We start from the raw sequence: 26,271 nt of genomic DNA, 5'->3' as shown, positions 1-26,271 counted from the left end.
TGACATGTGTAAGATATCCCAAGCAGCCCACAGGATTTCAATAGGTCTACCTTTTTAATGTGAACCAACTACAGCAAAGGCAGCCATGGACCTTGGGGACTACACAGAAGGCAGGGAAGTTTCAAAAGTCTCCATGTGTCATTTTCAAGTCCAAGTCCCACTGAATTCCACACAGAGGCACTATTAAAAACATTTCCCTCTCTTTACTGTAGCTGGTGTACAGGACCCTAAGAATAACTTGTTCCTTTCTTAGCTGTGAGAAGATAACACCAAAAGTCATTACATTGTTATTTAAAGATTTTCAGAACAAACATTTAAGCAATTAAAGCTTTATGTAAATAAAGAGACTTGATACGATAGTCAAATATAATAGAGATCATTAGCATTCCTGTGCCACAAAGGGAGACAAGCCTCAAATGTTTGTCACCCAACCTTTTGCTAGATTGATTGACCAGGCATAAACAAATGACTAAGTATGAGCCTAATCCTAAAGTATTCAGTACATTTCTGAGCTTCTTCAGCTGCTGCCACTTTCACAAAGGGTTTACAGTGCTGGCCTCATATGCATTCCCTAGTCTACATTTACTGGAGCCAACCACACATCGTGATAGCAGGCGTTAATACATTACTGCTGCAAACATGGCCAAATGATTCTTATGCTACGTGAGCTTTCTGCTACAAATCTAGAGTGCCATGGGAAGAGGGAGAAATCAAAAAGTTTCACTTATTGACAGGGAAAGGGATAGAGGAGGGGCACTTATACAAGATTAAATCCTTACCTTCATTTTCTGTGGAATGATGGGAGTATTTGATATCAACAGGACGTTCGACTGAGCCATAGAAACTGTCTGCATCAGAACCAGAATCGCTATAAAATGAAAAGCGAATAAGTATCAGCTGAGTATGCACCAGTGCCTTATGGGTATTCTACAATGAGAGATACAGGTTAGTAGCACTTAAGCAACTGCTGGGGTAGACCCCTGAAAGGAGCCAAGAAAAAAAATAACCATATTCATTTTCCAATTAAAAAATGAAATAAATTGTTTTACACTTAAAAATTCTTGTGAAGTTGATATTTTAAATCCTCTTCACAAAGGATTATTTTTTGTGTGATGTCCCGAGTCAGCTGTTGCTGGCAATCACTACACCTGTTATTATTTGCTGCTAAACAATGAGTTTTATTTTAACAGCTGCAAACCCAGCCTCCCCCCCACAAGCAACCTTATCAAGGGCAAACGTAAGAATGAGCAAAGTAATGGTATGATTAAACAGATGCATACCTGAAATCTACTACTGTTTCCTTCTTCTCATGATAATGATCTATTTCCCTCCTCAGTGAGAGCATCCAGCTCTGAAAAAGTAACACACACAAAAATCAGCTGCCTTCTGCAAGGTTAGAGGTGCCAGCAGTTGTGGGTCTGCAGCATACCAGTACTTACCCGCCTGCCTCAAGGGGATGCTGTGAAGTTTTACCCGTTAATGTGCTTTGAACAAAGGTCTATAATACAGTCTCAAAATACCTCTAATTACGGAACTTAATGTAACATCCTCTCAAATACCTATTTAAAAGCTAGGTCACTTATGTTATACATGGGGCAGAAATTCCATACAGTGACGCTATTGTTTATGAAAGTTTTTACAGAATTTATCTCTTGACCGCCCCTAAAGACATCCAGGACATTTAGAACAGCAGTTCTAGCTATTCTCTGAATTAGGTGCCAATACCTGGATAAGCACAATCATGAGAATGGGCTTCTCTGAAAATCATGGCCCACAAGAGCTAAGCACCCAAACCTCTTTGCTGTTGGAGTATCTCATTCTCTTCAGATCCTTTAAAAATTGCAAATTAATTCCCCCATTCCTCATCTCCTCTAACAGGAATTTACCTTTCTTTCCTCTTCAGAGGAGGCAGAAAATAACCAGGTTCTGTGCTTCTTGCTAATGTGAACCAACTTGAAAGGGAACACATTGCTTGATGTTGTCTCCTCAGCTGCCCGCATAACCCTGGGCACCAGAAAGCAGGGTAAAAAACTGAGTCAATGAAGTTAGCTTTATTAGGCAGGTAAAAAGACGCGTACTGTTCAAATGGCCTTTTGGCCAAGTTTGCCCAAAGTAAAAATAAGTCAAATACACAGGAATGTTTATACCAGGAAAACAGGAAAGGGTAGAGCCCACAGAGAGGCCCTTCACTAACCAAATCACACAAAGCATGGCCCTGTCAGTGGGTAAACATGTTGCCTTAAACATGTTTATTATAGCATTTTACCAAAGTAAGTTATTGCTTCAGCTTCATAGCATGAAGGTATCTGTGCAGCCATGCTCCTCATTTCAGGAGTCCACACTAATAGACAACATGGAACAATCTCAACGGCTTTTCCATGAACAGAAAGGGGCAACCAAAGTTAACATCACCCTTTGTTTTGCTTCTTCACTTACTTCAGTGGGCAACCATGCTTTTAAAGCAATGCACCTACTGCAGCTTGATGCATATAATCCAGTCTTTCAGCAACTGGGTTAAATTCAGTTGCTGTCCTTCCTCTCCCTTCCAGGTATATCCTCACTCTCAAGTGAGAGAGACCCCTAAGGAAATTATTTACAGATTTACAATACAGGAGTTTGGGAGTTAAAAAACAACAGATTGGAGCTTTAAGTGGTAAGACTTTTTTCCAGAGTATCCAAAGTTGCTTATTCAGCATAAGCCACAGGGAACTTTGATTAGGGTTTCCCCCTCTCCCTTTTTTAAATGCCAGTTTCCTTCTCCAGGAACGACTCACTTGGTAGAAACCTTTAGGCACAGTGGATTTTGAACCTTGGAGACAGACTGCCAGAAATGCCTGGCTCTCTATGCTGGCACCTAACCAAGCTGAACATTTCTGATGCTCCACAAACAAATAGCTGCTGCTGAGGGGACTGTGGGATACCGAAAGTCTAGCCATAGATCTTTCTTGAGTCCCCATCTTAATTCTGATCTCTAAGCTATAGCTGGATGAGAGTCTGCATAATCGCCAATTCAAGTGGCAAAAGCAGGATGTCATTGTCTCATTTCATGGCATGAGGAAGTTTATGTAGGAAATACCCAAGATCTGTCAGCACTGGTGTTTGTAATGAGTAATTCAGCAGACAGCACTCTTTCTTCTGAGTCACTACTAAACCCAACGCCCCTTGTACTCTTATACCTGAGGAAACCAAAAGATCCACTGGGGCCTGGGGCCTGTTTTCAGTCATCAGCATTGAAATGACAGTTGTGCACACATTTTCTTAGGTTCTAAATTCTTGTGCGGCACTAGCCACAACTTGACACTAATTCCCCATTAGGGCTTTTGTGGATCACCATAATACAAATGTATAAATCAATAAAAAACCCCAGCAGATGCAATAAATAAGGGTATTAAATCACTTCCAAATTTCAAGTTAGGTAACTTAATTCTGCTTACATAAATTCTGTCTCTCAAGAGAGCAGGGATGAGTTTTTCTACTTCTGCCCTTCAAGTCATCTGCAAACGCTATGCTCTGTTAAGCTGTCACATTACCTTGGGCAAAACCATCTCCCATAGATAAATCTATTAGAAAAGGAGTGCATTTCAGATTCTCTATCTATGAGATCTTTCGCCGGTAGCTACTAGAGCACTATTTGTCTAAATCAACCAACTTATCTAGAAGTTGTAAACATGTGTTATGCAATGCATTTAGCAATTAAAATCCAACAGTACTGGATAACTTGAAAAAAAACAAAAACAAAAAAAACTAGCGCCAATAAAAGATTTATTGTCACCAATTTAAAAAGCAAACATTTAAACTGTTTTGTTTAGTGCCTTCTTGAAAGTAAAAAAACCCACAAGATCCAGCACTATTGCTACAAACATTTATGGAGACTATGCATTTATAAAAGCATGTGACAAAATCATTTATTCATATAATATACTGTTAACAATTTCCAGCTTTCAATAAACACTTGGGTGCCTATCTTGGTGGGATCATTTGATCCTCGCTAACTTCCCACCCGTTGGGCAGAGGGCTGGACCCAATGATCTTGTGAGGTTCCTTCCACCCCTCATATCTATTAAATCTATGAAAGACAACCCCAAAATTCCTTTGTAAACTGCTTTATCACCTTCAGAGTCCTATCCAAGGTAAGAGAAGCGACTAGATAGCAGGATCTTTAGTGAAATGCAACTGACTGTTTAATATCTCTGAGGTAAGGCATAACTGAGAAACTCTGAACATCCATATTTAGTTTTCTCCAAGTTAAAGTTGACTTAGATTGAAGTAAAAACTTTGGTTCCACTGCTAAATGAAAGGAATCTGTGTCAAGCAAACATTGCTACTCACCTGTTGTACCCATTTAGAGAGAAAGCACCCTGTGGAGATGCAGATGTGCTGCTCTTAAAGTAGTAAATACATCCCTCATGGATAATCACAAACCTCAGTGGCCCTTAAAAGGAAAGAGAGGAAAAGTCAATTGGTTATTAAGTACTTTAATGACAAATCTGGTCAGAACCTCTTAACTCAGGCTGTTAAAACTGACTTCAAGTAGTCGAGTGATAGCTGACTAACAAGCCATATGGCATCACAGTCATTTTGTGTCTACAGTTCAGTAGGGTGTCAGGCCTCTTAAATGAAGACAGCATTCTTCTGAGAAAAGCAAGAGGCAATATAGAGGATGCAAGACTTTGCTAGTGAGGAAAGCACCAGTAGGAGACTGCAATACAAAAACACATCTGAAGCAGAAAGCGATGTCAACACCAGCTTTTCCTTGGAAAAAAATCCACCCTCTAGACACTGCCTAAATTACAAGATGTTGGCACCAACTCCAAAAATTAAAATACACTTCCTGCTTTAACTGAAGCATTTTCAGAACTGACAATAAAACTCATCCATTTAATAGTTTAAAGAACAAATTTGAGCATTCATCCCCTCCTTGTCTGAAAGAATGTCATTCTTTCTGTTGCAATCAAATTATGTTTCTATGGGAAACATGAAGTGAAAAGAATGTAAATAAAAGTCACAGCCATTACTTTCTTTATTTAAAGCTTTGCTCCAAAAGCAATTCCTGTTATTAACCATACCCTATTCTTTAGGATGAGAATGTCCATGTTACAGACAGTGGTAAGAGGCCTGGGTTGGGGAAAGGTATAGTTTCAGTATAGAACGACAGATTTGATACATTCCAATCTAAACAGGTAGATAGTTATGGCTCCCTTCTGAAAAGAAAGGCGGAAAAGGTTGACATAAATGGGGAGAGATCATAGATACATTTTTTTCAATGTTCTTTTCGGAAGTTTTGACAAAAGAACCGAATTAGTGGAAAGAAAAAAGTGTGCCTACTGCTCCCACCATGTGGTTTAATCTTTTGAAGCAACCCCTCCCACACAAATTGATGTATTTAAATATTATTTCAGTAAAATGAAGTCCACTACAGACAATCCAAAGGAAAAAAGGGTGTTATTATATACTCATTTAACTAAATGCCTAATATATATCACAGCCCACAAGCACAACCAACGAGTTTTAGCCCCATTAATATCCACTCCAAACTTACATTTCATAATTGGCAGCTGCGTGCCTCCTTTCTTGTGTAGGTATCCAGACTTGGAAACCCCTCCAGGCATTGTCAGTAGATTCTGGGCTCCAATCGCCTTCATTGGGACTGGCCAATACTGTTCTTCTGAGGCCATTATTCTGCAGTTTAGAAAGAAAAGAAATAGTTTGTTCTGTGTAGCTTGCTTTAAGGAAGCAGTCTGGAAAACATGTTTAAGGAAATAACTAATATGATCTACCAGCCACAAATAAGTACCCATCTCACAGATTCCAGGAAGCTTGCAGTGCATTAAAACAAATAATGCAAAAAGTCCCAGTTTATTTTTCTCTGTGTCATGTAAGTGACAGCGAGTTGCCAGAAATTAAAGTAACTAACTTTATATTATGGCAACAGGCATCATAAAAGCATGTACATAACCCTTCCCCAACCATATATTTTTATAAAATTTACCACCAAATCAACTACATAAAATGACAATAGCATGCCACCTTAACGGTATGATTCTTTGCACCAAAGAAGGGTTAAAATCCGCCCCCATAGAGAAAAATGACATTGTGACTGAAGTATGTCTTCCTCCTTTCCCACTTATCACAGTCAGTTGTGCTGTTATGAACGGGAATGTGCTTATGTAGCACTGTTTTCAGCGGCAAGCACCATGGTAAGGATATGCTCAAACATGGGTTCATTCCCTTTTGATACTTACACGTTGATGATTGATGCCAAGCAGCACCAGGTACCTTAGCAATTATAGCTATTTCTACTCTCTCATTTAATGCATTTTACAAGCTACACTGAATATTAGGATTTAAAGGACTAATTTTATCAGTCTGGTATGTCACAAAGAGACCCTTCTTTCTTCAAATACCAATAAGAGGCATTAAAGGCAAGGTTAAAGCCCGTAATTATGCTGTTCAAAGAAAATTCCTCCATGAACTGAACAAAAACTCTGACAGTCACATACAATGCTCTATTATGCTCAGGTCACTACTGAGGACCTCTGCTGGCAAGAGCAGGACTAATCATTCCTCCGTACTGAAGCCTACAGACAGGAACAACATTGCTCTAGAACAGGAGTGGGCAATTATTTGGGCCCAAGGGACACGTAGGGAGTTTAGATGAGCTGGTGAGCCGAGCCAACACTCCCTTCCTCACTGTGCAACAACTCACCAAGACACTGTATGGGACTCTGAGTGGGCGAGGAGCAGTGTTTGGGAGTGAGCCAGGCATCATCAACTCCCAGCATGCCCTGCCCGGTGGGGAAGCAAAGAGGGCGAGTGCATGCGTGTCAGGGGAAGAGAGGCTGCCTGGGAGCCAGCCGGGGGTGAGGGGAGGAAGTGAGAGAGGAGGCAGAGGGTGCATGCAGCAGAGCTTGCCTGCTCAGCAGCTGTCCCTGCAGCACCCCACATGGGGCTGAGCCCCGCGGGGGGGAACAGGGGCCATGCTCCTGCCCACACCTGCTGGTGCCAACCACTGTGCAGCTTCTGGTGGGGCTGTTCCCAGTGCAGCTGCAGGTAGCCAAGCTCGCGCGGTCACTGGGAGGCAGTGGAAGCAGAGCAGCACCCAGCCGGCTGCAGCCACCTCAGGAACAGCTCCACCAGGAGCTCGGTGAGCTGCCTGGGGTTGTCCTGCTCTCCTTGCCTCCAGCTTCAGCTGATGCTCCTGTCCCTGCTGTGCCGTGCTGTTCCAGGTGGGAAGCTTCAGCTGGGTGGCCCTTGACCAGTGCAAGGAGTTTTGGCTCCAGATCCCAGCTGCCCCCCCTGCTCTGCCTGGCCACAGGTGGCCACTCATTGCACTGCCTGGGTGAAGCAGGGGGGATCTGGAGCCAGAGCTCCACATGCTGGGCAGGAGCTGCCCGGCTGAAGCTTCCCGCCTGCCCGCAGCAGTGCAGCACAGCAGTGATGGGGCAGGAGGCCAGGGGAGCAGAGCAGCTTCTGGTGGGGCTGTTCCTAGCGTGGCTGCAGTCAGTTGGAGTTGCTCTGTTCCCCTTGCCTTCAGCAGCAGCTCCTCCTCCTGCTCCTGGACCAGTGCTCCAGGCAGGTTGGGGGCAGCAATGCTTCAGCTGGGTGGCTCCCACTGGAGGTGAGAGCAGCGGAGCAGCATCCAGCTGGCTACAGTCATACTCGCAATAGTCCCACCAGAAGCTGTGCGCTGGCTGGATCCAGAACACTACAGGGGCAGCTGTGGGCCAGATCCAGGCTGTGGGCTGTATTTTGCTGACCCCTGCTCTAGAAGAAGAGAAAAGGAACCAAAATGTATATTCTCACATTTGCCACCCTCTTCCCCCCCAAAAAATACCAGTATAGATAGTTTATAAATACTGGAGTCCAAGAACCTGCTACACACAAGGCACCCATGTCATTTCCCTAAGACATTAGATTCCTTCAGCCTATGGTGACTCAAAACTTCCCTTATGAAAAGAGCAAGTAGCAGAGTTTTTCTCAATGACTCATTGCTGTAGTATAGTATATATTCACAGGAGATACAATAGGAAAACACAGAATAAGTTCCTTTCCATACTGGTTTCCTGATCAAACCAAGCCATTAAATGTGCTTTCCATGCCTGTTACATAAAATCCTAATTGATAAGTTAGTGAAATTTTACTCTTTCATGACTGTTTTAATTTCTTTCTGATGAGAATTCTGCATTCATGCATATTTTAGTTGTCTAGTGTTACTTGCCCATGGAGGCTAGATAAATCAACCAAAATTTTAGGCCTTTTTTTTTTTTGTTTTTGGTTAGGAAGGGAAGATAAAATAGGGGAAGTGGGTACAATATTTTTAACACTCAAACCAAATACAACAAAAAAGGTTAACCTATTCTGACTCTGTAACCTGCGCTAAGTTCCACCAGTACAGAGGGGGTTTCTCTGGTGTTTCCCATTCACTGAAATAGTTCTTTGGCACATAAATGTATCCTCTCCTGCTCCAGCTATAAAACCCTCTCTTCTCACCCAACTGATCTGGATGGCTCACAAGCAAATTTGGCCACCTCACTCATACAGGAGGCTCTAATAAAACCAGTGTATAACCAGAACACAGATACAAACTTTAAATTTTACCAAGTTTCTTAGTTTTGATTTGCAAGAATAACTTAAGTTACATGGCTTTGCTTTCCATACTGCAGAAGCTAAAAGATGGATCTGCAGGAAATAGCATACACTATTCAATTGGCAGCAGACATCTGTGATAACACTGCAAATATTTCGACATTCTGGGAGTTAGTTCCTTTAAAATTAATGATGGTAAAAGGAATTAGTGGACAGAACTTTTCTTTTAAAAACCCCGCAAAACCCCACACATTTCCTTATTCACAATCAAACAGATTAAATGTCTTGACATCTGCTTAGGTTAGAAAAGGCTACAATCTGAGTTATACAAGAGTAATTCAAGAGTAAACCCACAGGACTTCAGTGAAGTCTCATGAGTACAACTGATCAGACTTCACATACATTTCCAGGTCAGCTGCCTGAGAATTTTTTTTTCCTATTACTATTCCTAATACAGCAGATCCAACAGGAAGACAGCACATTAGATCCTCACTTTTCATGGATACTATCAAAAAAAAGTTCTGAAAGCAGGGTCTTTATTATTGCCAACACCACAGATGAGAACAGCAGCTTGACTTCCAAATACCAGCTAAATCAGCAGTGCAAGCAGTAGGCAGTCTCTGTAAAAACTGAAAGTGTAAGTGCACTTGTTTTAAGATCACTGAAAACAGACAGGTCTCCTCCACCTTGTGGATTTTATATATTGTCCCACTTCCAAGAAATGCTTGAGTCTACACACCAAGGCAAAAAACCGTGACCAGGTTCTGATCTTACTCTCCCTCCAATAAAGCCAACACAACTATTCAACCAAACCAGTTCAAATCTGTAACACAACAGAAGTTCAGTGCACATGCAGTGCTTTCAAAATGGCTGAAATTAGTTTAAGATAAACTTGGGTGGATTTAAGAAGATTTAACTGATTTAGGTTAAATCAGTTGACTGACCTCTGTCTCAGATTCCCTCCAGATTCAAGTTAACTCACAGCCCGCAGCATCTAAGGATGCTTTGCAGCTCTGCAAACCCCGCTTGCAGGCTAGTCTTGGTCCATGCTGTTCGCTCCAGCTGATCAGGGAGGCATGCTCTAGTGCCCCTCAGCTTCTGGGCTGGGCCACTGCAGGCACATAGCTGCATTTCCAGAATCAAAAGTGAATGTCTGTTCACTTGCTTATCAATTCAATTTATGCATTTTATACTAATCTGTGAAGATTGAATCAATTTAGCCTCAGAGACTTTTTGACTGTCTGTACTTTCGCCTGAACCAGGACTAGAACATGACCACTTGCAGAGGCTACTTCACTATAAGATACAAAAAGAATTTCCTTCAGCTCACCCTACCAATTTCTCACAGAAACAACAAGCTTCTCCCCCCCAGCCTTGAAATAAAACGATATATTTATAACTTAAATCTAGTTGTTCTCACCAAGGACAAAAAACCATCCACAACAGAAAGTGGCAACTAAAGATATTCATCCTGACAGTACAGGACGAGAGCTTCCAAACACACCTGAGACCTTGTTCCTTGCTCCCTTCTTCCAATGAAGTCCCTGTGACAATGCCATGTAAAATAAGAAGATTATGCTGAGCCTTGGTAGTATAGTGGGGAGAAAGATAAGAACAGCATTTACAGGATTTTATTCAGCATTCAGAAGTTCACTTTAAAAGAGCATAGTATGACCTCCAGGGCCTAAGCCAACTCTATCTATGGCAAAGGGCACAACACATTTGGAAAGCTCCTTTATTTGAAAGGCTAGAAATCAGAAAGTGAGTTTGCAACATTCTTCAAGAAATTAACCAAGCATTGGTGCATTGGGTAGGCCCCAGTCTATAGTACTCATCATTTGATCATGACTATAATCATAATGAGTTACTGGGGACAACAGTATTGCAACAGTGTGTCTGCATCAAAAGCTTGTCAAAACCATAACAGCAAACAGCTGAAGAAGGATAAATGCCATTGACATCATGTTGGCCTCTTGGTTACTGACTAGGGTGAGATTTCTTCAATCCTGTTATAATGGCCTTTAGTTACTGAACAAATATGCACAGGGTTGTAAATTTCTGCAGCTGGTATGGCACTCAAATCAATGACCTAAATCCCATCTAGAAAACAAAACCCATTTTTATCCCTTCCTCTGTTATTCTCTAAAATTCAAAGTATAGGCACACAGCAGCTGAATTCAATCAAGGGCAGGCAGATTTACACAGTGGGGAAAAAAATCCAAAATACAACACTGCCCTTGAATAAAATTTGGAACATATTGCAGAAAAACAAAATGATCACTTCTGGCCTTAAAACTCTATTATGTTGCAAAGATATTTGCTCTAAATTAAAAACATATGTAAACTGATTAGCAGCTTAATGCCTTGCAGAATGAAGTCTTAAGTGCCCCGATTTCCTGCTGAAATCTGCTGGAAGAGAGGGCACTTGGCACCACGTATGGGCTGTTTAATATCTCTCAGAATTTAGGCATAACACAAGTTTCTCTTATCACTCAGTCTTCGGCAACCAAATGATTTATTGTGATAGCTTATCCCTGGAGGAAAAAAAATGTTATCCATAACAGAGTATTACCCACTGCTCTCTCTGAAAGACCACTTATGGATATGAGAAAGTATTATGGGAAAGGAGACCTGCAACTGGAAAACAAGTACAAACAAACTTGCCAAGAACACGATTCTTGCTTTTTCTTTCACGGAGCGTCACAATGCCTGCTGACCCTCCCCTGTGCCGCACACACTTCTTATTTTTTAAACAAAGTCTATTGGATCCAATTTTTTCTTAATCCAAATAAGAAACTCAAAGACAAAGGAGGATTCTTTACAGGACATAGCATCCAGTTAATCTACTCCTTCTTGTAGTTAGGAGGAAAAGAAGAGCCAAAACACGCCATGAGTATACACTAACCTGATGACAAGGTCTGGCCGACACATATTTTTTCTCCTGAATGTTGCACCAAATGAATGTTTCCTTTGTACCAAATGTGCCATTAGCAACTTAGGGTTTCTCTTAGGTAAAAAATAATCATCCTTCTGCTTCTTGCCTGCATGTGCATCTAAAGGTTCAGTATCTGCGGTGGCTGCTGCTGTAGCTTGAGGTCTCATACACAGAAAAGAAAAAGAAACCCAGCCTTAACTGCTTTTGCTTCCACACCATGCAGTGTGGTCAAATGAGACATCTCAGCAATGACTTGCTTCCGTTTTTGCTTCCTGTTTCCTCTGGGGTCAGTGGGCAGTGTTATCTTTGTCACAGATTTCCTAATTTCCCATAGAAGGTAGCAAACTGAAAGTTAAGTCACAACCTGTGTCTAGCAGCCCAAATAGGAGAGACTATTTCATTACAATGGCTGTTTTGATTCTTTTAATCATCCACTTTTCCCATGGAAAAAAAAATGGGATTATGTTTTGTATTTGGTATGCTTGAGCGCTAACTCTACTTGAGGACCTGCTTGGGGCTTATGCTTCAGATGCTGCTAGTTTAACTGCTTCAGTAGAAATGGCTACACACATTTATTGTTTTTATAAAAGCAACTCAAGGCTGCCCTTCTATCTCAGGGGAAGAGTTTAAAAACAGAATCTTAGAAAAAACAGGGCTGAGGGGGCTGCAAGAGGTCACCTAGTCCAACCCTCGGATCACAGAAGCACCACCCATACTTAACTTCCCCGCCCCCCCCCAGACAGCTATTTAACCAAAACTCAGAAACTTCCTGAAAACAAACAGCCATCATTGAAAACCCCTTGCAGTCAAGGATGATTGTTTTCCATGACTGTCTCATCTGTGGATCTGAAGATGGCTGACAAGGTCAATCTGGGAGCACCAGACTCTGTTGCAGGCTCAGGAACACGTTTCTGTGCGAGATGGGCAACTCTGGGTTCTTGATTTGGTCTACGACATGCTGTTTCTGCCACTCCTGCTGTCATGAGGTTTCAAAGTACTGAGATCATTGCAGCAGACTCTTCCCTCCACCTGGGGCAGGCCTGGGCGACAGTTTTCCACGAGTTTATGTTGCATTTTTTTTTTCAAGTTGGCCTTGAGAACAACCTTGAAGTGCTTTCTCTGCCCTCCTCTTGGGGGCCTTGACTGAGTTGGGAGAATAAAATTTGCTTTGGGAATCTGGAGTCACTCATCCAGATGATATGGTTGACTTGGCAAAGCTGATGTTGGATGATCATCGCCTTGAAGCTTGGGGTGTTTGCTTGCAAGAGGATGCTAATGTTGGCATGTCTGTATTCCTACTCAGGTCGGGCAATCTTCTGCAGAAAGCATTGATGGTACTTCCCCAGTTGCTTGAGATATCTCCTATACACTGTCCATGTCTCGGCTCTGTACAGTAAGGTGGGAATTGCAACTGCTTGATAAACCATGAGCTTGGTTTTGGATCTGATGTCACAATCTTTGAAAACCTGTTTACTCAGGCATCCAAAGGCTGCACTTGCAGATTTGAGGTGATGCTCTATTTCTTTATCCATGTCAGCCTTCTGCGACAGATGGCTTCTGAAGTATGGGAATGTTCAACGGTCTCCAGAGTCTCACTGTGAATTTGAATGATTAGAGCTGGGGACTACTCATTAATAGTTTGTTGATGGAGGACTATAGTCTTCTGAATGTTAAGCATCAGTCCTATTTTCTTGTAAGCCTCAGTAAAGATGTCAACGATTGCCTGAAGGTCTGCTTCTGAGTAAATACATGTGACAGCATCATTAGCATACCGGAGCATGATTACCGAGGTCGGGGTGGTTTTGGTTTTGGCTCAGAGTCAGCTGAGATTAAACAGTTTACCATCTATTTGGTGGTTTAGGTCCACTCTGACTGGAAGTTTGCTGGTGGTCAGATGTAGCATCACGGTGAGGCATATCAAAAAGAGTGTTGGAGCAATGACGCAGCTTTTCTTAACTCCTGTCTTAACCTCAAAGGGATCTGCGATAGATCCATTACTGAGAACTACAGCTTGCATACTGTTACGGAGCAGGCAAAGAATGGTAATGAATTCTGACGGGCACCTGTACTTCAGAAGGATTCTTCACAGTGCTTCTCGGTTGACAGTCAAAGGCTTTGGTGAGGTCAAAGAAGGCCATGTAGAGAAGGGGCTGCAAGAGGCCATCTAGTCTAACCCTCAACTAGCAGAAGCACCATCCCTACTTAAGCCCCCCAGCCCCCCACAGATAACTGGTTAACCAAAACTCAACAATTTTCTGAAAATAAATAGCCAGCCAGTGCACCCTGCATTTGTGCAGGATGCTGGACTAAATAACCTCATCTCCCTTCTAACCCCTGTGATTCTAATCACTTAAACTGATTCTGAAACTTCTGGGGCTGGACTCAATGATCCTCCGGGGTCCCTTCCAGCCCAAATGTCTATGAAATCTTATCACCTACAGTAAGAAAATTTTGCTCAACCCTATACAAAACTGAAAACTTCTCCCAGGAATGGGCAATGTAAAGTCAAAATTCAGTATGCTAAGGACTACCAAATGAGAATGATAAATATCATTTTTCCATTACCATGATGTACCTTCATCCAGGGCCCCTAAATTAGAAAAGATACAAAATAACTCACACCCCCTGATGTTGATGGGAATTAACCAGACAGTATTAGGGAATGCCACAAGATGGAAAAAAGCAAGGTTTACTTGGTGATATCTTTTATGGATGAACTTTGTAGTTGGGAAGAGATGTGGACAAGCTTTTCCTGGCCCATCACAGTCACAACACCATTCTGATCTTACTATAGGATAAAGAGAACAGTTAAGACACAACTTGAGAGAAATATTTAGTACATTTCACATTAGTAGAGAAAATGGAATTTTACACGGATGGAAAAACCACGTACAGTTTTCTTCACTTATTCTGTTGGATCAGGTACAAATAGATCACAAAACAGGAGCGAAGAACCTTCATGCACAACCATGACAGATAAGGGAGAAGTGCGCAAAAAGGTCAGGCATAGGGATTTAAAAGACTATAAGCAGCTCTTTGGCAACAAAAGAGGCTATGGTCATATTACTGCACTGAACATATCTCACTCCACCTAGACTCAACAGAATATCCAGGTCATATTCTGAACTATGCTGGAAGGCACAAAAAGGTACCTTCATATATGTGGTACAACTGTTCTGGCATTCAGGGTTTCTGGCTATCTTAAGAAACCCCCCCCCCCCACAAAAAACAAACTATACAATAGCTGCCTTGTGGCTCAATTCACCAACATTTTCCTTCCTGGCATATACCCTAAGCTTCCAACCAAAGAGATCTCTATGCATCCACCTCACGTCAGCAGCTGTCATTGCGGATAGTCAGAACACGGAAATGGGAACCCAACCAAACACGGGAAAATGGACAGAGAGAACATATTTATGGTACGTGTTTATCATGGTAAAGTTATCTGCTTCAGAAAAAAAAAAGATACAAGTATGTGGATTTTTATGCTATCCATCTGCCAAGCAACAATTATCTAATACAAGTGGACCATAAAAGAAAAGCAACATGGAAATATGTCTACTCAGAAATGAAGAGACAACATGGAACTTAGTTCTGTTCTCCTTCTGAGCAAAACGGTAACTTTGAGGAAGGTCACCAAAACTTTTGTGATCATGGCTTGGACTGCAAGATGGGCTTTCATGTATTTCATTGTATTACTCTACATGTTTCTGATATGATTATATACTGTATTAACAAAAAAAAAACTAACACAGGCACTGGGGAGGAGGTGGGGGAAGCAGAGATTGTGCTAGGTAGAAACACATTTCTCAACTTCTCCTTGCCAGGAAGAAGAAGTGGTGAGTGACAGCGAGCCCTGCACACCTGTTCACAACAGAGGCTGACAAAATGTAAGGTGCAGTAAAAGATGGATTAAATGCTTCAGCACTTCTCTGTTAAAAACATTAACAAGCCATCACACTGGGTGATAAGTAAGCAGTCCCATTCCTCAGGTTCCTGATCTGCGAAATGGAAGCCATTATTTCAAAGCTGCAGCTGAAGTAAGTTGTACAGTTCCCCACAGGATTCGCAAATTAAGTTACTTGCTCTAAGCACTATACCTAGTAGGCCTGTGCGAAGCAGCAAGCATTTGCTTCAGATTCAGCCCATTCGGAGGGATAGTGATTCAATTTGGTGATTCGAATAACTGTCCTGATTCAATTCAGCCAATTTGGATTTGGAGATCTGGCCACACACTATAATGGGGAATCACTAAAATACCTAAAATACCTATAACTTTGTCCTTTTTTTTTTTTTTTTTGCAGATTCAGATGAAAACAGAAGGGATGGTAGCCCCTTCTGAGGGCGTGAAGCCTGCCAAGTTTCAAGGAGATAGGTGCAGGGGTTTCTGTGAAAGTGCATCTCAAACTGTTGAAAGCAAAACTCATATCACTTGTGTGTGTTAAGGCAGAGTGGGATGAATGCAGCAGGGATGGTAGCCCCTTATGTGGGCGTAAGGCCTGTCAGGTTTCGGGCGGAGTGGTGCAGGGGTTTCTGTGAAAGTGCACCTCAAGGTTCTGAAAGCAAATATAAAAAGTAAATAGGTGCAGAGTGTGAACTCTGTGAACAAGGAGCTTGGGGAATCCCAGCAGTGGGAGGTTTACCTTCAGGAACACCAGTGCCTCCATCAAACCAGGATCCAAGGAAGTGCGGTGGGGTATCACAGCATCCCCAGCAATGCTGAACACCCTCTCGCTTGGAACACTGGTCGGTGGACAGAACAGGGCAGCCGTGGCCAGATCCTGCCACACCTGGATGCAGGTTGCCCCATAGGCCAAGAGGTTGCAGTGCAGCAGCTCCATGTCCTCAGAAAGATTGGTAGCCACCGAAGCCTCTGTGCTGCCTGCCTTACGGTGGGGTCTGGTGCCTCTGGACCCCAACACTGAAGCCATGCCCCTAGCCCACATTGGCAGTGGCTGTGGTGGAGGAGATTGGCTTGTGACTGGAGTAATACTAGTATTACTAGCACAGGAAAGTGGATCCCCCTCTTCCACATTCCCCCGCCTCTGCCCTTCTGCCTCCCCGCCTCTGTTCACCAGCACCTCCACCCAGTGATCAAGGGTTTTGCGTTTTGCTAATGCAGACGCTTCCCTTCACCCTCGGATCACACATGACTGTCACCACCTGGGCTGTACTGGACTGCAACAGATGCAACCATTTTTTGATGCCCTCCTTCAGCTGCTTCACCAGTGCCTGCACCTCTGGCGACTGTTCCTGGCTGGGGCAAGCTGCTTCGATCCCCTGGAACTTTTCCATTTCATTCTCAAGCTCCTTCACTACGGGGATCACCTGGCTAAGGAGGGCATCGCCAGCGCTGAGGCTCTCGGTGGCTTCAAGGAACAGCTTGAGAACTACCAAGATCTGGGAGAGGGTATCCCACTCCATTTTGCTGATCCCAATCTCCCTGACCACACCATTTCATAGATGGCCTTCTGTTGCTCAACCAGCCTTTCCAGCATCAGGTGCATGGAGTTCCACCAAGCCTCCACATCCTGCATGTTTTTGTGCTGTGGGATGTTCAGCTCCGCCCATTTGTCCCACAGCATCTTGCCCCCTTGATGCTCCAGTAGAAGTAGCCTGCCGCCTTCCTGCATTTTGAAATCAGCTGGCTGGTAGCAACAGTGCAGTCACTGGGAGCCCTGTCCCCCTCCAAGGTGTCCCTGACTACAAGGTAGAATTTGTGTGCGACACAGCAGAGGCCAAAGTTGGCATCACAGACTACCATGCCCATATTGGCCCTGTTGTCGGTGACTATGAACCCGTGGGTGAGCTCGTTCTGCCCAACGAGCCACTCCTGCACCACGTGGGTCATGGCTATCACGATCTTCTTTGCTGTGTGGGACCCATCCATCACCTCGGCTTGAAGGAGAGCCCACCGACGCCCTGACTGATTGCACCAGTGCTCGTAAGGGAGAGTAGGTGTGATTTCCACCACAGCTGCTCCAGATGTCTGAGGTGAAGTGCAAGGCTACCTGCAGACCTGCCTTGCACAGCTCCTCCCTCAAGTACTCCCTGTATTCCTTATTCAGGGAGGCACCACCACCCTGCTAAAGGTGGTGCATGCAGGCACTTGGTATGATGGGGCCATGAGTGCCATGAGCCGCTGAACCCTGGACACTCAAAGAAGGGCTGGCCATCCAGAGCAAGCATCTCTGGGTGACCTCGCTCACCTTCAGAACGTACCCCGCTTTGTCTCCACCTTTCTCCCACCACTCCAGGGTGGCCGGCCTCTGCTTCTTGGGGATGGGGGCTTTGGAGCGAGGGGGACTTCTTTCTGGGCATACTCCCACTAGTGCCAGGCTGAGGAGGATCAAGGACAAAGGGGTGCTGCCTCCTGAGATGCAGCAGCATCACTGTAGTGGCGAAGTGTTTCACGTTCTTGCCCCGGCTGATCTGCCTTCGGCAGTGCTGGCAGGTAGGATACCTGGGATCATCTGCCACCTCAAAGTGATCCCATACTATACTACCCACCTGCTGCTGGGTTGAGGGTGGGGATCCTGCCTTATCCCCCTCCTCACCAGGCAGAGGCACAACACCAGGAGGAGCTGAGCCACCTGCCCCCACAACCTCCTCCGAAGTGCCTTTCAGAGAAGATGACCTGCTTCTAGGGGAACTCTGAGCGGTGTAGAGCACAAACCTGGATTTCTGCTCCTTCCCCAGCATTTTCTTTGCTATGGCCATCAGCTCCTCTGCTTCCAGATCCAGCTCCTCTTCTCTGGCAAGGGAAGGCTCATGCTGGGAACTGAAATTGGGGTGGAGAATGTCATGCTGCTGCTGGTTAGTGGTGGTGGTGCAGGTGCAGGCACTGCTACCACTTCCTTGCTTCCACTAGCAGCAAAGGACTCATCACTGCCAAGAAAGAGGGTGAGTGCATGTGTGGGGCAGGGGGGAATTTGCAGCTCTCCTTCTGCCCCCTATCCTTCCCCTGCCAGAAGACCTGGCATCTGCCTTTCCAGCACACTTCATAATGTTTGGTGTGCTGCAAAGTGTGTGTGTAATATATGTTGTGCTTTCCTGCACAGTGATGACACACTGTCAGGGAAAACAGAGTTTTTTGTGGGGGAAAGAATCAAGACAGACTAACAAGAACAAATTAGAGGATTCTGGGGGAAGAATAAGTTGAAAGGAATGGATAGGGATAACAACAGGGATTGTAGGCAAGGGTAGAGTAGGAAAGTTTTGGATACAACTTACAAGAAGAGAGACCAGATAGCAAGAGACTAGATAGCAAGCCAAACCCTTTAGAGGCTGCTGCTCCAAGAGGAGACACAGCTCACAAAAGGCACAGATCGCTTCAGACACAGCTGTATATGTTGTTTCTGCATCCCTCCTCCAGAGCACTGCGATTGGAAGGGAACTCGGAGAAAGATCACAGTCACTGGACGGCTACTGAAGACAATATCAGAGCAGTTCCCCCCCACCCCTTTCCATACATGGAAGATCACCCCATACCCCTCCCTCTTCTCAGTTTCTGTTTCCTGCGAGCCTTCCAAATCGATTCGGAGGCTTCCGATTTGATTTGGACCTTTTAATGGGCCTTCCAATTTGATTCAGAGTTCGAGATTCAGCCACTGAATCGGGATGAATCTCCTCCAAATCGAATCGGCTACTGAAGCTTTGCACAGCTCTAATACCTAGGCCTTATTTCACAATATCAGCCAGATCCCATCTTAAACAAGATGATGGAGTTAAAGACAATCTCTGCTTCTACAACAGCTAACTAAGAATGGCTTTAAGTGACCTCTTTCAAGGTCAAACGGTCACAAACTCCTCCAAGATCATTTCAGGCTGGACATAAGAAAGAACATCTTTACTGTCCGAGCCCCCAGGGCCAGGAACAGACTGCCGCTGGAGGTGGTGCGAGCACCTACTCTGGATTCCTTTAAGAGTCAATCAGACATTTATCTTGCTGGGATCCTGTGACCCCAGCTAACTTCCTGCCCCTGGGGCAGGGGGCTAGACTCAATTTTTCAAGGTCCTTTCCAGCCTTAATGTCTATGAAATCTTTCCTAGCAGTCCCTTCTATCGCTAGCTGGTCAACAACACCATGCTCCATTAAAAGTACCCTCTCCCTGCTGGCCAACATCCAGGAAACCCAAACCTGCCCTTGCATTTTCTACATTATATCAAAAAAGCAAAGCAGACATGTCCCCCATCTTTTTGGCTAACACTTCCCTTCAATTTACTCTCCCTGCTTTTACAACTGAACACTTTGCTCTTTGGTCCACCCCTTCTTCCTTTAAGCCCCTTCTCACCAATCCAAAATGCATTTGCTTACAGAGGTGTAGGTTGCAGCCATGTTGGTCTAAGGACATAGAGTGACAAGGTTCTTTGGGTGAATCTGATATCTATCTGAGTTTAATAAAAGATATCAGATTCACCCAAAGAAATGTGTTTGCTTACAGAGTGAACTTACTGAAACAAAAGCTTTTTAGTTGGTGACGGAAATCATGGTTTTGAAATCACCCTTTTCATTTGCCTTTCACTTATTTTACAAAGTTAGGTGCACATTCACTGGCTGATATAAAAAGTTTAAAGCATGTAGGTTTCCAGCTAAATAGAGCCTTTACAGATTTTTGCTACATCAGTGGGCACAGGAACACTAAATACATTTGTCTGAGCAATTAAATATTTTTCTTAATTGTACATTTTACATTTCAGAGGCATTAATTTCTCCTTTCAAGATGTTACAATATGGTAAATGCTTTATTGCTAGCCTGAGAGATATGCAACTCTTTGGTCATGATTTATATCAAGGAGCTGCCAATCACTTGCACCCAGCCGCACAACCAATGGGTCCCCCCATGGGACTGAGCTCTTATATGACCTACTGTGCCCTATTTTCAAACTTGAGCTTGAAAGTGAGATGCCTCCTGAAAGCGAAATCAGCACAAGTTAAGAGATTACAAGAACTTTAGGCCATAACATATGTTGCATTAAATTCAGATTTCATTTTAAAATATGTATTTAAGAGAAAATAAATTATGAAATTAAAAAAAAAGAAATTGGTGTTTATCAACTCTACTACCTCAGCTCTTAGAACTATTTTCCTTTCCATTTCTCTGCAGACCTCTACCTCTTTTCTGCCTTGAAGTGCACAACAATAAAAAGGACTTCTCTTTCCCCATGGGTGATTTCCAATTTTGTCAACATGCTTGCTGGGAAACAGAAAGGCAGCAAAAAACAGAAACAAAGCTGTGGGGGAGGAGGCAGAATTAAAAACTAGATAAAACATATACACAGTTCCTGATTGTGGAGAAGATTCAGCTTGAAACGTATGCAGCTTCCTAGCGCCGAATCCTGCATCAGAATCCTTTTACTTTAAGCACCATAAATGGAAAAGTTGGTATGTTAAACTTTTTGAAATACATTAATCAGGTATGAATCGTTCCTTATGACTTTGGGCCTGTGTCAGTGGCTTAGGGAAGTGGATGGGGAATAATTTTACATAGCATCTTCTCAGAAAACAGTGAGATTCTCCCCTCATGAAAAAGTCTGCCAGGGGCCCTGCATACCACCAAAATTCACTTCTTTCAGCACAGTACTCAAGTGGCATTTTACTGACTTTGCACAGAGATAAATTTCACCCTAAAAATAACTAAAATTTTATTTCCTTAAAACAGGCAGAACATCACAAGCCAAGTGACATGTGAATTTCTTGCCACTAGGAATAAGACGAGATTAAGCTAGCCAACCATATCTTTCATTAAGTACTCTTCCGGAGCTTTCACTCTCTACATGCTTTTACATGTTCTCCAGTCAAAACAGCAGTCCTTTCTTCAGGGGTGGAAAAGGGCAATAAAATATATCCCCTAGCATTGAGCTTCTGTCCCCACTAGCATTTGTTCACTACTCCAGCTGTAGTATAGTGCTGAATGCACGCTGCTGTGTGCGCGCTTCCTCTTGCTGACCAATGTACAAGAAACTCTGTAAGAGTGGTCCAAGAGCAGCCCACACAGCCCAGAGAGAGGCCACACACACAGAACAAAGCATGAAGAAATGAAAATAATGTTTTAAAGAAACTGCATTTCTCCAGGCCACAAGAAAAATGTCAGCTACTTGCATGAATGTGATGTAGCATACCTTATACAACTGCGTGAAATACTTCTGCTAGCACGTCATGACTGAAGGTAACTCTGCCATGCAAGCAATAGGCTGGATTCCCTTTGGCTGTAACTCTCAGAAGGGACTGGCTCATTAAAGCACAATCTTACAAAAACCTCAGTGAGATATCTGAAACTACCACAACACTAGAATTTCTGAGTCAAAACTCCCATCTTCTGCCAAGGCTCCTTCACAGTATCTGATGAAGTAAGCCACTACTTAGGAACGCTTATGCATTTCTGATGCAGTTAGTCTGTAAGGTACAAATCTACCCTACCTTCTGCTTAAGTCTGGACCAACTTCATAGTTGGGATAATAAAGGATATCACCCATAAAAAAATAAAATAAAATAAAATCTGTGTCCATCTCTTAAAACTACTATGGTTATACAACTACAAATTCTTATGTTAATATTTCTGGTACGATGGTTTTTTCAGTTAAGCATATGACACCTTGGAGGGAGTTAAGCTAAGCTAAATCAGAATAAATCAGCCTTATTCTAGTACAAGAGCATCCACACTGAGAACCCAGGCAGTTCTCGAAGTCTAGCTAACTACTCTGATACAACTATATTAGTCCTTAAAGGTACAGATATTTTGGAAGGTTTGCTTTTCAGCCACCAGTGGTCAGAGGGGAGGTAATGCTGGGAAAGGCAAATAGAAAAACCCACAAGGATAAAGGGTAATGAGATAAGAATCTGTAGTCCCCATTTAGACTCCAGGCAACTCTGACCTATACTCTGCCAGTCTTCTGGGCATGGGGAAACCTGCTCTGAGTTTATGGTACAAGTGGATATTCATTCTATCTGGCAGCAGGGGGAGTATTTCATTGTGTTCTGGTTAAAAGGCCAAGTGATCCTTCAGAAGTTAGAACAAAAATCCCTAAGTGACATGAATATTCCTCTACCTAAAAGATATTTCATTTAGGTGCAAGACCTTAAAGAATTTATGGCTGGCTTATTAAACTAGAGGTGTTTAAATTAGGGCAAGGGAAGTTCTTACCCCAAACAGCTTAGCTCTTTAGCTTAGAACAGGGGTGTCAACTCACCCATGCCAGATCTGGTACATGGGGGCTCCTCGGTGGGCCAGATCCATGAGGCCCGATGGTGGCAGTGGGGCAAGTGGCCATGGGTCAGGCAGCCATTTTTGCCATGGCAATGGCAGCACAAGTAGTGTTGGGCTAAGCAGCCATGAAGTAAACAGGAGCTTTGCTCCCTCCCCACTCTGCTGCTGACTGCCACATCCCCTGGGGTCCTGGATTCTGCTAAAGGTCCTGCCAATTGCTAGCTATGTCTCTAAATCCCCTGGCCCACCAGTGGCTCAGTGGGCTGGATGCAGCAGCTCTATGAGCTGCATGTTTGACACTCCTGGCTTAGAACATCATCTTTTTAAAAACTTTAAGATGCACTGGGCAAGCCAGATGCTCTCCTTCCCTGATACCTTAAGCTGGCACAAAGAGGACCCAGCTTTTGCCCTTGCCCCTATCTATCACTCACTGGAAACATGACTGTAAATTGTAGGTAGTGGCTAAGGATAGTGTAAGATAATGTAAATACAATCAGCAAACAAAGGCACATTTAAATCTAGGTAGGTGAGTGGAAGTTCAGTTTCAAATCTTCAAAGCCTTCACAGCCTGCAGGCAGCTGCCAAGGGAGTTTCCTCTAATACACGCAAGCAAAGACACATGGGAGTTTCCTCCCACAGTGCTTTCTTGGCAGTACCTCATACACGTAAGTGAAACAATCTAACCACTGGCCTGGTCTGCCTGTAATTAGAAGCTGAGGACAGCACAAATTATATCCAGGAACTGATCGTAGACCATAGGTCAGTTTAGATGTGAGCACATAATTTAGCCCTCAAGTGAAGAGGCTGGTGAACTGTCAGATGATTTGAGATTTTCTGTTTACGTAAAGTGAATTGATCAATTTGGAAATAAACTACAAGTTTAAAAGCAACAGAAAGGAGGAAAACAGCAAACTAGCTTTTTCTGGCTTTCAGACTGTTATATTAACTAACTTTTTTGTATAAGTTTGCAACACATGGAAAAAAATTAGGAGTGCCTTTTTGCTTCCTAATGACTGTTTCTGAATCTCCATATTATAAAGGGAAATGGTAGTTTCTTCATTTTACCAACACATCACCGAATCATCCTCCTGTATTGCATCTTAATGATTAAGCCAGGGTAGATGTACACCTTATAGACTAACTAAATCAGAAGGATCTCTCATAAGCTTTTGTGAGTCCAAGCTCATTTCATTAGATGCTGCAAAAGGACCTGTACAGAGCGGCACACCAAATGTAGAAAGCAATTTGAATACAGAAGACTGGGAGGGAAGGAGGGGGGCGAAGGGGAGAGGAGGCAGTGCTGGGAGAGGCAAACAGATAATAAACCCATAGGGTGAAAGTGCAATGGGATAAGAATCTGTAGTTCCCATTTAGACCACACTTAACGGAACCTAGCCTGTGAATTTCTTGTTTTGCAGTTTCCCATTCAAGTTTGTTTTCAAAGTTTTGCTCTTTAAGAAAAGCTACCCAGAGGTCAGCAATAGCATGTTCAGGGAAGTCAAAAGCACTCTGCCACAAAGTTGCACGCCTTTCTGGAGCTGACGTCAGATTGATGCCAATTCATTCTTACATGCAGGGATGGCCCCATCTGTCCAACTGATGGCATAAATAATACTGGTAGAGTTGCAGGTGAATGAACCTCAGATGTTATAATCCATGTTATTTGGTCCAATGATGACATGGCCTGTATTTGGGCAGGGGGAACGACACAGACACAGCTAGCATCTGGGTCCATTGCAGAGCCTGGTCACTCAGTAAGAATGGAAAGCAGCTGTTGCTTGAGAGATGCTATTTGAGGGGCCTACCTGTAAACCAGAACAGGTTTGTCCCCCGTGACTACCTTGAGATGGATGTCCAGCTCCAGAAGGGGCAGGAGGTTATTAATAGGGATCCAGGGTTTGTGTTTAAAAATCGCAAATTCTCCAATAAAAATTCACAAATCCGTTTATAAAAACATCCAAATCCATGATTAAAATGAAACGCCACTATACATAAGTATCAATTGAACACAAATGTTTTATTGCTATATTTACAATTTTAAAGCCATTTGGAAACCTACCAGTGCCTCAATCACTATAATAAAATAAATTCTACATACCTATAAAATTTGGTATTTAGTTTCAGGATTTCTTTTGTGGAAAAAATTAGAGCTTCCCCTACCCCTTTGCTCACCAGGATGTGGGTCCAGGTCCCTCACTCCCAAGCCACAGCCCCCCAGCCCTGCTGGTGCCCCTCACACCCCACCCACAGGCCCCTGAACCCCCTCCCTGCATCTGCCAGAGGGGGCCCCAAACTTCCAGGGCTATGGGGCCAGTGACCTGGGCCTGCAGCCCCCTGCCCCCCAGCTGCTGCCCACAGGAAGCGGTGCCTGCTGCAGCCCAAGCAAGGAGCAGAGAGCAGAGCCCAGCTCTGCCTCCCCCACAGGTGGCATGGTTAGAGCAGAGCCTGTCGGGGTGCAGATGCAGGCTGCCTCCTGAGGGCTCAGGACTCCCTGCCCTGGTGCCCTGCCCCTGGGGTCTCCACAGCCCAGCAAGCGGGACCTGGCACTGAAAGGCAGAGCAGGGCTGGGGGGAAGCTTCTTGCTGCTGCAAGATCTGTGTGGCCCTGGCAAAACGCCCCTGCCTCCCTGGCAGCAGCAACAGGCACAACTCTGCACCGCTGCTGCTGGGCAGGCAAGGGGCGCTTTGCCAAGGTGGTGTGGAGCTTGCAGCAGCAAGGAGTTTCCCTGCCTGGTCCCACTCTGCCCTGGTGTGCACGTCCCACCTACTGGACTGCAGAGGCCCCAAGGGGAAGGCAGCGGGACAGGGAGCCCTGAGCCCACAGCAGGCAGCCCGCTGCCTGTCTCCACCTCGCACACAGATCTAGGGGGCACTTGCCCACCCTCTCCCATGAGTGCACGCAGTGGCAGGGAGCCAGCCCCGCCTCCCTCCTCAGACAAGCCACCCACAGCCCCTTCCTGCTCCTCAGGGGAGCTGCTCTTCAGGCTGCCTGGCAGCCCCCTGCCTGACTGCCCTCCTCCTGTTTCCCCCCAGGACCTTACAGGTTGGAACCACCAGCCTGCAGAGCTCTTCGCAAAAGTGGAAAATCTGCATATTTCTCAATTAAAATGAGAAATCCACATTTTTCTCAGCTAAAAGGGAAAATCCGCAATGTTTTTCCATTTTTCTATGGGAAACAGAAAACCCGGATCCTTGGTCATTAACTACGCGTCCAAGCTGGGTGCTGGGGTTGACAACGAAAGAGATTCTGTTCTTGTCTCAGGGATGGTACTGTAGCAGGTCAGAGTGAGGGCTGAGGAAAACCTCTCTACCCTAATCAGAAATACTGTACATTTCCTCACCACTACTACTTCTACCTTTCCCTTCCTTGCTTAATGCAATATCAAGGTTGCACAAGGAGTTGGGAAATGCAGAAGTAAAGTTTCTTTCAGATCATTAACTTAGCTGCACTACACATGCTGTTTGTTAATACTTGTGAAAGGATGTATTTAAGCAAAAAGGGAATACCAGCTATTTCAACCAGTAACATTTAAAAACAGCTGAC

At 44.1% G+C, this 26,271-nt stretch overlaps 1 protein-coding gene across 4 annotated transcripts in view; it reads right to left on the bottom strand.

The window, feature by feature from the left end:
• Window positions 1–26,271, bottom strand: part of SH3BP2 (SH3 domain binding protein 2) — a 112,042-nt gene that overhangs the window by 8,807 nt on the left and 76,964 nt on the right. For 3 of the 4 annotated variants that reach the window (XM_090035446.1, XM_090035447.1, XM_090035445.1), the window contains 5 exons: window positions 5,540–5,679; window positions 4,330–4,432; window positions 1,887–2,004; window positions 1,281–1,351; window positions 780–868 (listed from right to left, as the gene is read on the bottom strand). In XM_090035446.1, the coding sequence (XP_089891572.1) occupies window positions 780–868; window positions 1,281–1,351; window positions 1,887–2,004; window positions 4,330–4,432; window positions 5,540–5,675 (517 nt within the window). In that variant the 5' untranslated portion in view covers window positions 5,676–5,679. Of the gene's footprint in view, window positions 1–779; window positions 869–1,280; window positions 1,352–1,886; window positions 2,005–4,329; window positions 4,433–5,539; window positions 5,680–11,491; window positions 12,232–26,271 lie in introns of those variants that run through there. The other variant, XM_090035444.1, reaches the window with a different exon arrangement.

The sequence above is a fragment of the Crocodylus siamensis genome, chromosome 2 (assembly GCF_052110815.1).
Source record: "Crocodylus siamensis isolate JL-2025a chromosome 2, ASM5211081v1, whole genome shotgun sequence".
Taxonomy (NCBI): Eukaryota; Metazoa; Chordata; order Crocodylia; family Crocodylidae; genus Crocodylus; species Crocodylus siamensis.
The sequence above is the reverse complement of the archived record's forward strand: the minus strand, read 5'-3'. Positions and strand labels throughout refer to the sequence as shown.